We start from the raw sequence: 12,372 nt of genomic DNA, 5'->3' as shown, positions 1-12,372 counted from the left end.
CTAAATATAATACGCCTGCAAAGATGTGTACTTTACTTTCATGCTTAAAGTACAATTTTCTCAAAATAATCATTCACTTTTACTTTTAATTAAAGGTTCAGTGTGTAGAATTTAGTGACATCTAGTGGTGAAGTGTCACGTAGCAGCTGAACACCCCTCACCTCACTCTCCCTTCCAAACATGAAAGGGAACCCGTGGCAACCTTCAGTTGTCAGAAAAAGTTTGTCCAGTTTGGGCTACTGTAAAAAACATGGCGGCCTCCGTAGAGAGGACCCGCTCCCGATGTAAATATAAAGTATTTAAATATAAAGTGGCCCAGTCTAGGATATAGAAAACAACAATTCGTACAATTTAAATGAAACACACTAGTGAAAACCTCACCAGGTTTATTATATATTCAATTTCTACCAAAAGATCCATTTCATCTAAATCTTCCACACTGAACTTTTATCTTTATTTGAATGCAGGTCAAACAGTGTCAGTACATCGTTGCATTGCTAAATGAACTTCATAATAATAATAATAATAATAATACTAATAACAATGTAAGAACACTTCCTCCACCTCTGCTCAGTGCGCGCGTCCCTCTTCTATCCGCCGCAGATCTACAAACGTGCTACAGGCTACACGGCGTTTGCGCGCACGCACGTATTCTCCAGCTCCGTATTATTGAAAGCAGCCACCATGGGGAGTTAAGGGCAAGACGACGGGTTCTTTTCGTTAATATTTAATATCGGAAATCCATCCATATGCTGCGCTCCGGAGCCCCCAGTTCGCACCAAGATCCCCGATGCAGCGGATCGCGGGGACCGGGCTTTCAGAGACGGTAGGTCGGACACTTTTGGTGGAAAACACGGGACGTGAACGCACCGAGCTAAGCTAGCCAGCTAGCAGGCTAACCACCCCCAAAAAAACTAGCTGGCACCGCAGCGCAGCGCAGTGGAAAACGTGCCCTGGCTTTCGCTCGCCTTGTCCGGGTGGGGGGCTGAATCGTCCGGTTCGCCGGAGCGAGCCGGGTCTCAAAGTTGGCCTCGGCCCCCACCTCCTCGGTCCGAGGCAGCTCCACCCGGGGGACATGTTCAAAGTGCGGCTGCGGGGAAGTGTTTTGCACGCAGGGCCCCGTCTTGTGTGGTTGTAGAGTTTGTTTCTGTTCCCATCCCCCCACCGTCTTTGCAGGCCAAGATGAATGAGATTCTCACGTTAAAGCGCTGGCACCGGCGCTGGCACCGCTGCACGGGCTAGCTAGCTGCCCGGGCTGCTTCACTCCTGGTTCCCCTTTATTCACCAACTCGTGTGGGAGCTGCTGGAAGTGGGAGCTTTGTTTTGACCCCTGGGTGCTAATGGAGCTGCTCCACTGGCGACAGCAACTCAGTGGTGAACTTGAGCTTGGCGACAGCAAAGTGTTGTTGTTGTTGTTGTTGTCTTTGTCTCAGTTGGTATTTGCAACTAAGAACAAAGTTATGGAAATGTGTTTGTTTGCAGGGCTTACATGCTAAGCTAGCACTAGCATTACAGGCAGTTTTGTGGTCAGATTAACAGATTAGTTTGCATCTGTCTGTTCTGCTCATCGTCTCATTGTTTTGCTTAGTGATACAAAATGTGCACATTCATGTACATGCATGTGTGTGTGTGTTTGCATTAGTGATCTGACACAGTGTGTGGGCTCTTATCATCTCAGTAGTAATGTGTGTTTCCTCTGTGTTTCTAACCACTTCTCTTGTTCCTGTCACAGGGTGAATCGTTTGCCAGCAGAATCATTGCCAGAGGCGAAGATCTGACCTCTGCCTTGTGCAACCAGAGACATGAGTGTTGTCAGAGAATTACATGGGATTGGGTACAGGGGTGGTGGGGGGGTCGTAACCTCTCTGAGCGGCCCTTCCCACTTTACCGAGGATGCGCCGAGACCCCCTGTTCCTGGCGAGGAGGGGTCTGATGTGGACCCTCCGGTCCAGTCAGCCAACACCCGTCCGAACACCCTTTCCCAAACCCTCGGTTATCCCCCCTCATCCTTGTTATCTAAAATGGGGGATCCATCAAGTTACACACCCTCCTCGTCGTCAGCGACTCCACGTCGCCCGGATCTGGACTTGGGGTATGAACCTGAGGGCTCGGCTTCACCGACTCCACCTTACCTGAAGTGGGCCGAGTCGCTTCACTCTCTCCTAGACGACCAGGAAGGCATCCAGCTGTTCCGAAACTTCCTGTGCCAGGAAGGGTGTGCGGACCTCCTGGACTTCTGGTTCGCCTGCTCAGGGTTCAGGAAGACCAGCCAGGAGAAGAGGGCAAAGCTGGCCAAGGCCATCTACAGGAAGTACATTGTGGACGGAAGTGGGATTGTCTCCCGGCAGATCAAAGCACCCACCAAGAGCTTCATCAGAGACTGCGTGGGAAAGCCGCATCCAGACCCTGCCATGTTTGAACAGGTATTTAAGACGCTGATTTCATGTTTGTAAAGGTTCGGGATAAGAGCAGTGCATGTTGGATTACACAGACCATTTCTCACGGGCTGTAATCTATCCTTCGCCGTCCTTAAAAAATGTTAAGGTTCAGGCCCGGCTACGTGTTTGACAACTCAGAGCGAAGTGGTCGTGTTTACGTCTGCGATTGAGCAGCTTAACGGCCATGCCTGCTTCCATCTCAACTTGTGTATTCAGGCGTTGAACAGGCTGTAATTTGTGGGGAAAATTTTGATGAAGAACGCTCCAAGGTTAATTTCATTTGTAGTACAGCGATAATGCCTGTGTATTTATTATTTATATGGAACATTAATCACACCACTGAGTTGAGGCTTAATCATATTTGCAGTGAAATATAAATGCTGTTCAACGCTTACTGCTGCCCTGAGGCTTGTGACAGACCTGTTGGTAACTCAGTGCTGCTCCACTGAAGAGATTTATTCAGTGGGTAGGAACTATGCCCCAGGAACTACAACTGAACCGGGGTTGCTACAATCAAAATGCAATTCTAGCGTCTATTGTTGGCTGTAAACGGCACAGGTTCATGTTTTATTGTTTTAGTTTCATGTTGACCACACAACCACCTGTAATCGCTTTCACCCCGGAGTGCTTTGATACTTCGTTTTCATTGCTCCCCTTTGATGTTGATGCAATAAATCCGAGCACATAAAGTGTGACACTGCCTTTCAGGGGGGGTTTTGATGAAAGGGTGTCCAACTGTGGAGCCTTAAACATCACCACTAAACAACTTTACTACTTGGAATTAGATTACATAATAACCTTAATTAACCAATGTATGCTAGTTTTTTGTTTTCTCTACAGCCATGTTTCTTAAATGTCAATACATTACTTTTCTTTACTTTAATTTAAACATCGGTTCACAAATGACAAATCCAATCCAACATGCCCTCAAACTTAGTGAGGACATGGTTTGTGAAGCCACCTTGAGTAATGCAGGGTGACACTTTCAGATTGAACGCCAGTGTGGGTTTAACACACTTCTCGTTCTCAGTATTTACTGGGTATTAAACCAGGTGGGTACTGTTTTACCATAGTTCATTATGTTGGCCTGAAATAAGAATCAATTAGCTATTGTGATAATCGTGGTCTGTGTTTACACTCGCATATAAAAGCTACGCTGTGTGTTCAAGCCAAGTCAAGAGCAAAATTAAGTTAAATTATATGAAACGATTATGGAACTGAGGCAGCATTTAGCTTTGTCCCAACCGTGAGTCCAAATGTGTGACCACTGTTTGTTTGTTTGTTTGCTCCAGGCCCAGACAGAGATCCAGGCCATGATGGAGGAGAACACCTACCCTTTGTTCCTCAAGTCGGATCTGTATCTGGAGTACACGCGGACGGGAGGAGAGAGCCCCAAACCGAACCCCAGTGACCAGAGCCCGTCGTCGGGGCCAGCCAAGTCTGTGCCTGGGTACTTACCCACACTGGCTGAGGATGAGGAGTGGAGGTGAGACGAGCTCGAGACTTATTGTCCCACCCCCTATGTCATATACAGACTTGCACAGACTTTTCTGACTCGCTGAGCTGTCGCATTCTCATAACTCGTATACTAATTGCTAATTATGCTTCTGATGATCTTAGGTGTGGGGGCGGAGGAGCGGGAGAAGAGGATGAAGAGAAAGACGAGGAGGAGTGTGAAGACACACCAGCTGGGAGGCTGACTCAGAGCCTGCTGATGCAGACAACACCACAGAGAGTCTCGGCCAGCAGGAGGAGGCAGGACAGCAGGGAGTGCAGGTGTGTGTGTGTGTGTGTGTGTGTATTTGTCAGTCAAGGTTCTTGCACTCATAAAAAAAGCATGATGTCTAACACATTATAACGCATCAAATTGTGTGATATTAAAATATGTTTTTATTGGAACATTTCCATGGTCGTTTAGCCAACATTGGGAATGAAACCAATATTTTTCCTTTAATTTTTAATACCATATCTTGTGCAGACCAATGGAATTCACCCATTTGACTGATTTTGGTGTAAATAGTCTTAAAAACCCAAATATCCATTGCTTTTGAAGCTATTGTGCTTTTTGACTATACATGAATACATACATACTTTCTTATCAGCTTGACAAATAGTTAGCATGTGGCCTTTATTTGTTAGTCAAAAACGAGGAATTGAGCAGCAAATCATAGAAATTCTGGTCATAGAAATTGTGTAAAAAGTCTCGCACTGTGCAGACCCTTGCGTTTGTGTGAATCTGTGTGTATATGTGCCAACGTTTTAATTATGAGCTCTTTAAACATCCTCAGACCGTGGAGGGAGCCGGTAAACCCATACTACGCGAATATGGGCTACGCTCGCGCTCCAGCCACCAGTGCCAATGACAGTGAGCAGCAGAGCATGTCGAGCGATGCAGACACACTGTCGCTGACCGACAGCAGCTTGTGAGTACATACAGATATACCCAGAATCCCTGCACATACTAATTCACTCCTCCTTTGATGAAATTACTGGTAATAAATGAGCTGTTAAGATCTGTGTTTGATGGTTGTTCATCTGTGTCTGTGTGCAGAGATGGTATTCCTCCATACAGATATCGGAAGCAGCATCGTAAAGAGATGCATGAAAGTGCCAAAGCCAATGGACGCGTGCCCCTACCTCATATACCTGTGAGTTAAACAGAAAAGAATCATTTGCATGAGGGGAGGTTGTCAAACAACTGTGGTATATCGATATGAAACATCAAGCAATAACAAGCTGTATTTCATTTTATGAAATAAGTACATCTCGTTCATGTCTTTTTCTTCACAATTCCTTATCGTGCATTGAAATCTTGGATGAGGATTTATATAGGAATTCGTGGTTTCTAATTTTTGTTTACATGTCCATATGCAGCGCACGTACCGAATGCCAAAGGACATCCACGTAGAGCCTGAGAGGTTTGCAGCGCAGCTCATCAGCAGGCTGGAGACGGTTCTCAGAGAGAGAGAGGCTCAGGAACGACTCGAAGAGAGGCTGAAGAGAGTACGACTGGTGAGTGGACCACTGCGTGTGTGCTTCTCCTGATGGGACGGGATTGTGATACTGTGAGATAACCCGCAATTCATCCCACAGCATTAATGTTGTTTCCGCTGTGAAATTCACATTGCACGGGATGATGTTCATTCCATCCTTCTGTCTCAAGAATGAAGATGGCAATCTATCCAAACATTTTATTAAAACATGTGTGGGCGCTGTCGCAAATTTGCATTGCTGCTAGTGTGAATATATTTTCGTGTTTAATCGCCATATCCCTGTTGTGTAAAAGCTTGGAAAATTCTAATCCAGGTACAGCCCTAATTATAAAATATGAATAAAGTAGACGGGCGCTCGAAGCACATATCTGTCCCGAGGCTCATGCCCTTTCTCGGGAGTATCCAGGAATGTTTTCTACATTGAGTGTGTGAAATCTGGTGTAGCTTGATTGAATTTAAGGGAGCTGTTGGACCTTGGGCACATTAATGATTGGTTATAACTGGTTTTACTGCCTCATATTGTGTTAATAACCAGTGAAAAATGAAAGATTCGTCTCATTTTCCCAACAGGAAGAAGAGGGTGACGATGCTGACATCTCCGTGACAACCTCCATGTCTTCTCATAGCATACCACTCCCTCTCCCCTCATCGTTTCCACCTCTCTACGGAGCCCGTTATTCAGAGACCACTGCTAACACGGCAACAGCCGCCACTTATGGCGGCCTGGTTGCCATGGAGGATTCCCACGACGACGACCCGGAGTCTATCTTGGATGATCATGTGTCGCGCGTGATGAAAACACCAGGCTGCCAGTCGCCAGGGGCAACCAACAGCACCTTAGGAGGAGGGGGTCGACACTCTCCTCCCAAATCATCACGCTCACCTGATGGGGGCACCGGACCGCCTCACTTCCCCCCACACCGAGGGGCAGGTCACAGTCTTCCTGCTGCCGGGGTCAAAGGTAAGAGTCTGTGGAGGGGTGGGGGGAGATGCACATCTGTTGTTAACTGTATAGAATAACCAGAGTTATCAGCGCTGTTGGGCAAATTACTGTTCTCAGTATTGAGGTTCAAGAAAAAGATGACCAACTTTGTTCCTTGACTCCTTTTTCTTGTCAGATTATAACACATCATATTCTGTGATATTTTCAGTATTGACAGTATATAGAAGTTCATTTCCTACAACAACAAATCACTGGGCGCTTCAGTTTTTGGCAAATGTTACTGAAACAGAAGGGAAATGTCTATTTACAACAGCAGGACACTGTGTGTGATTGTATTCATTTTTAGCTGCTGTTCAAGTTTGGCTTTTCAAGTATAAATGACACATGTCCAGTGTGTGCTACAAGTGAAGGTGCAGCAGCAGGTTGTGTGTATTTGAGTACAGGATGTATTGAAGAGACCCTAGCATGTCACTAATGGTTCTCACCCCGATGTCTCTGCCAGGTGTGCATCACCACAAGCCGCAGTACCACCACAGAGGACGAGAAGGGCAGGAGGAGACGGGCTCAAGGTCTCAGCCCAACACGTGGAACGGAGACCCGGCCGGTCAGTATGCAGGAAGAAGTCGGAACTATGCCGACGGGGCCGGAGCCAGCACGATCGACGGGATGGGTAACGGGTAAGCTGGTGTGACTGCATGTGCTGATTTAAATCTACAGCAAACTGTCTTTTACTCAGCTTTTTTTTTGACTGTGTGTGTTTTTTACCTGGTCGATCTGCAGTAGTAAAGGGAGCACGCTATCACGGCGAGGGTGTAAGAAGGCTTCAGAGACATCGGGCAAGGTCGAAGAGATTGGGCGGGGTCAGGAGACACAGGTGCAGCACGAGGATCTGGAGAGAAACCAGAAGATCCTGCAGTGGATGATGGAAGGAGACAGACAAAGGAAGACCACCCACGGGTGAGTCTTTCACTGCTACTTGTATTAATCATGACTTGTGTATGAATTTCTTTGAAATTAATGTTTCATATTTTACTGATAACTTATTGATGGAGGCTTCAACAGATCAGTAAACTCTGACGTTTGTAATATGATGCAACCGAACCTAAATTAGCATCAGTCAAATTTTCAACCTTTTTTGGACACTAATGGGCATTGGAAACAAACTGTTAACATAACACTGACTTATTGTCACCTTTTAAAGTTGATAAATAGCAAGTTGAATAACATTATCATTCATTTAGAGTGGTAATTGTGTCCATCTGATAAAGATAAGGTCCAGTATTAACTTTCCTTTTAGCTCTGTTTTGGTCTCTCAACTCTTGAGGAAGATATCTGGCTTAATGCCTTCTGTATATCTTGAATCAAATCCTTTGACATTCATCCTCATTCCCCCTCTCTTGTTTTTCCAGCGGCAGCACCAGCAGCTCCAGGAGGACGGGACCCAGCAGCGAGTCGCCGCGTCCGACTTCAGTGGAGCGACCCGGAGCTGTGCACCCCTGGGTCTCTGCCCAGCTGCGAAACAACCCCTCTTCGGTGTCCACCGCCATCCCCGGCCCAACGTCCGCCCAGGTCCAGCCCTCGCACCCTTTCATCCAGGACCCAGCTATGCCCCCCAACCCGGCTCCCAACCCCCTCACCCAGCTGGAGGAGGCTAGGAGGAGACTGGAGGAGGAGAGGAGGAGGAATGCACTACAGCAGGCCAAGCAGAGGTGAGAAAAATTACATTTACCTCAGTGTTTGTGTCTGTTTGTGTATGTGGTCTTATTTGAGTGTATTGACATGTTGTTCTCTTTCAGGCATAAGTCTGGTAAGCGCCAGGTGTGTGAGAACATAACGGTCGCCTACTACTTTTGTGGAGAGCCAATCCCATACAGAACATCAGTCAAAGGCCGTGTGGTGACTTTAGGCCAGTTCAAGGAGCTGCTTACCAAAAAGGGCCACTACAGGTAAGAACATCTGATGCACTCATCTGAAAACTGTGTGCGTGTGGTTTCAGAATCATTACAGCCCTCATATAAATATAGATAAAAGATAATATTTAATTGCAGGGATTGAATTTAGAAGCTGTTTTATTGTTTGCTCGTGCATGTGCAATCTAAGTTGAGAACTAATGACCCGTCTGTCTTTTATCTGCAGGTTCTACTTTAAGAAAGTGAGCGACGAGTTCGACTGTGGTGTGGTGTTTGAGGAGGTCCGCGACGATGACGCCATCCTGCCGATCTTCGAGGAGAAGATCATCGGGAAGGTGGAGAAGGTCGACTGAAATTTGGGAACAGGAAGACAAAACAGAATTGCGACAAAAAGAATCATTTGAAACGAGGAGATTGGACGAGAACACGCGGGTGGGAAATGAAAAACGGAAGAAAGAAAGTAGAAAGATGGAGACGGAGCGATGTGTGAACAAGAGGGAGATTGCGCTGCATGGTAGAAACTCAAGTATTAAGGAGGTGGTTATTTTTTATGGAATATCTGGATTTCTGCGACAGCGCCTGGATCAAACCCACATCAAGCAAAGAAGCGTGGCCAGATGAAACCGGAGCGGAGGAAAGGAACGTAAATTATTTCACCTGTCCTGTCTCCACTGTGGATATTGGAGGAGGGCTGTTAAAATCTGATGTCTGACCAGTCTTCCACTGCGATGGATGGAAAAGGGTGCGGGGACTGCTGGAAGGAGAGAGGCTGAAGTAGTCTTCCACCTTTTGCTCGGGAGGAGTCTGTCCTCCGCAGACCATTACGATGCTGCTACATTACCATGGAAACTCTTCAATCGGTGCTCGGGACAGTCAAGACAGCGGTTTTGTTCCTCTGTGGAGTCGCGCTGCCTTTTGCTGTCTCTGTTCCTCGTCAGCTGGTGACAAGGGGGGAGAGGACAGAGGATTTCGGGGGGGGGAGCGGAACTTTTTCGCCTGTGTCTCCTCTCATTGACTTCATAGCCTCAAACACAGAGAAACTCTCTCACCCTTGATTCCTAGATGTCATGTAGTGATCTCTCACATCAACATGTTCAGACAACAGTTCTCTACATAACTTGTTTACCAAAGCTACATATTTTTGATAAGACAAGTATCCTAGCTACTTGTTCTCATTTTATTTGAATTGTGTATGTACAAGGCAGGTACTATTACTTACTAATGCAGCCTAATTTCGTCATATCTCAACTTAATTTTGTATTATTGTGTATGTTTTGAAGCTAGTTCATTAGTCATTTCAGGGCAGCCATTTTGTTCCTTCTTTCCTCTCAACCACACCTCAGTTCCGTACAGTTTACCTCTTTGAGTGTGCAGTTTTTGTTCTCCTGAGCGAAAGATTTTAAACATAGGATCTTTATTTTGTTTTTTTTAATCCCACACCCATCAACTCGTGCACACTGCAAGTTGACAACTTTGACCACATTATCTGTCATTTTAAAACAGGTCCCACTGTCCCCTCATGTATCGTGTATCTTCTCTGCTATATGGAGAGCCTGTGTGTGTAACTCAGTCTAGGTGCCTGCCTGCCTGGCCAGTGCCATTACTATCTAGAGCTCTTCTTCTGAAGCGTGTCGGTGAGTGTGGAAAGCCCGTGTGGGTCGTGTATGTCTGACCTTAGCCAAAGAGCATATCGTACGTCCCTGTATGCCTACATGCGTGTGTCTGTGCAGTCCAAGTGTAGGAGTTTCAAATAATTTTATTTTTTTTAAATCACTTCTTCCTCTTTGCAAATTCCCAAACGTCAATTATTGCAGGTTAACTTTGAGTTTGAAATCTGAAGCTTATCTTAAAAGATTAGACAATTTGGGAAATGTGCTTATTTGCTTTTGTGTTGAGAGTTAGGTGAGAAAATTGACTCTGCGTTGATGTCTGTATCGCAGCTATGAAGCCCACTGCATGGAGTGGAATAGCTTTTGTATGTGCTACACAAACGAGGGCCTCAGATTTTGATTTATTCTTATTTATATTTTCTTGATTAATCAATTGGTCTATATAATGTCACCACTCACACTTCCCTAAAGCCTGTTTGACCAACAGATCAAAATGTAAAGATATTTAATTTTATATCACTTAAGAGAAAAGAAGCAGTAACATCTCATAATTAAGTAACTGTAGCTAGAGTGTTGGACATCTTTCCTTTTAAATTATTTATATAAATTCAGCCCTAAAGCGAACTGGATATAACGTGATAATTAGTGAGCTTTAAAGGTGCTGGTAGGTCCTGGTGTTTCCCCCTGTTTCCAGTCTTTATGCTAAGCTAACTGGCTATTGCTGCATATTCATATTTTATGTACAGACATTAGATTGATGTAGGATTTTCTTATTTTACTCTCATTAAGAAAGTACAAAAGCAAATTTCTAGAAAAAAAAAATGTAATTCTTCCCAACAGCAGTGGGGCCGCCTGCCCAGAATATCATTGGCCAGAGTGCGTACTTCACCAGCTACGTAAACTGAATGTAATCTGACTTTTTACAGACTTTAACCTGTTCATATGAAAACAAAACATCCCTTCTTTTCCATATCATCATGCCGGAGTCGCCCTTCAGTATTGATCATCTATGCTGGTAGTTAACTGAATGTGTTCATCAAACATAGGGGGTCCTACAGAAAGTCTCGCAGGAATGTCAAATACAATTTGTCCTGGGTTTCTGCCCAGTAAGGGAAACATAGGATTGTAAAACGTTTTTGTCCTCACTTCGACACATTTTGCCTTCAATATGAAATTTTAAATTTAGATTATGTATTTGTTTATTAAAAAAAAAAAATGTAATTTTAATAATCACCGAGCATGTTCTTTATAAGGAATGTTTTCCTGATGAGTTGAATTATCTGTTTTGTTCTAATGTTTATGTGCAAACTGCTACGGCCCTCTGACACATTTTATCTGTTGTGTTAGAACGAACACCCAGGGACAGTTAATGAAGTGACAACATTTGTTCAGAGTTGTTTCTTGTGATTATGATTTGACGGACAAAACAAACAAAACAGCGTCTGTTGCGTCGTCGATTTGTGTGAAACACAGTGCCTTTATCATGATATCTTTCGAAATGATGTTTATTGAACCAATCCTTGCTTTTAATGTAAGTTCTTATCTTCAGTCAGTCCCGTTATCTTTTTTTTAAATTTTTTTTTTTTAGCCGCAGTCATGCTTGCTCACTTCTGTTCTGATAGACTCTCTGCTGTAAATATGTACATTATCATTTCATATGTTTCTTCAGACCTGCACCACATGGTGTTTGTCCATGGTGTTTCTGTTTTTCAAAGGTAAACGCCAAGATGTCACTGTGCTGGTTCCACTTGTACATTTCTTTTAAAAAGGTACTTCATAATAAAGATGTTGAATAAACATTTGCATTTATTTTTCTGCTTGTGATTTCAGTATCCACCCACATCTGTTTCCTACATTTCTTACTCTTACACACAACACATACCTTTCTGAACACATGTAAACATTAATATATTTTTCTCATTAATTTATACCTTGTGTTTGATAAGTAAACAAAGGTTTATATTGTAAAATGAGTTAATTGAGCCGTGCACATACATTGTTGCATGTATGCATGTGTTGAAAGGAGCTTTGATCCCAGTCTTCCCATTCTGCATGCAGAATTGTAGAAAAAGTGCTGCTTCAAATTCAAATTCAAAACAACTTTATTTGCCCCCAGAGGGTAATTCTAAGGCACATAGAGCATGACGAGACAACAAGTAAAAACAACAATGACATCAGTGAAATATCCAAAGACAGATACAAATCAGTGCACTAAACTTGTAAAGTAAGAGTTGTGTATATGACTGTAAAAGGACAGTGAACAATAGATGCACTGTATGAATGTGTGTGTGAACTGTGAAGCACCTTGAGGGCTCATCAAGACTATAAAAATACATAAATACAGACCAGACCATAATAACTATATAGTCGTCCACATGAAAGTCCCTATAAAGTGACTAGGGGGAAGTGAATGAACGATCTGGGACACAGCAAGGGTCTCTCTTCCAGACCAGGGCCACAGGATGGAAGGTGGAGGAA

General features: G+C 44.3%; 1 protein-coding gene across 1 annotated transcript; it reads left to right on the top strand.

Moving 5' to 3' along the window:
• Window positions 1–625: 625 nt before the first annotated feature.
• On the top strand, window positions 626–11,703 carry LOC118121858 (axin-1). The gene is made up of 13 exons (XM_035178063.2): window positions 626–826; window positions 1,733–2,423; window positions 3,731–3,924; window positions 4,059–4,214; window positions 4,727–4,861; window positions 4,990–5,086; window positions 5,313–5,450; window positions 6,002–6,392; window positions 6,877–7,051; window positions 7,155–7,331; window positions 7,784–8,083; window positions 8,171–8,320; window positions 8,511–11,703. Exons 2-13 carry the CDS (start codon window positions 1,803–1,805, stop codon window positions 8,635–8,637), a joined length of 2,661 nt encoding a protein of 886 aa, XP_035033954.2. The 5' UTR covers window positions 626–826; window positions 1,733–1,802; the 3' UTR covers window positions 8,638–11,703.
• The last annotated feature ends 669 nt before the right edge of the window (window positions 11,704–12,372 follow it).

Source organism: Hippoglossus stenolepis, chromosome 2 (genome assembly GCF_022539355.2).
Source record: "Hippoglossus stenolepis isolate QCI-W04-F060 chromosome 2, HSTE1.2, whole genome shotgun sequence".
In the NCBI taxonomy this organism is placed as follows: domain Eukaryota; kingdom Metazoa; phylum Chordata; class Actinopteri; order Pleuronectiformes; family Pleuronectidae; genus Hippoglossus; species Hippoglossus stenolepis.
This window is presented reverse-complemented; position numbering and strand designations above follow the sequence as displayed.

Coding starts and splice junctions, on each gene's coding strand:
- LOC118121858 (XM_035178063.2), top strand. CDS start 1,803: ATGAGTGTTGTCAGAGAATTACATGGGATTGGGTACAGGGGTGGTGGG. Junction 4,215..4,726: donor CAGGACAGCAGGGAGTGCAG/GTGTGTGTGTGT, acceptor AAACATCCTCAG/ACCGTGGAGGGAGCCGGTAA. Junction 8,321..8,510: donor ACCAAAAAGGGCCACTACAG/GTAAGAACATCT, acceptor TTTTATCTGCAG/GTTCTACTTTAAGAAAGTGA.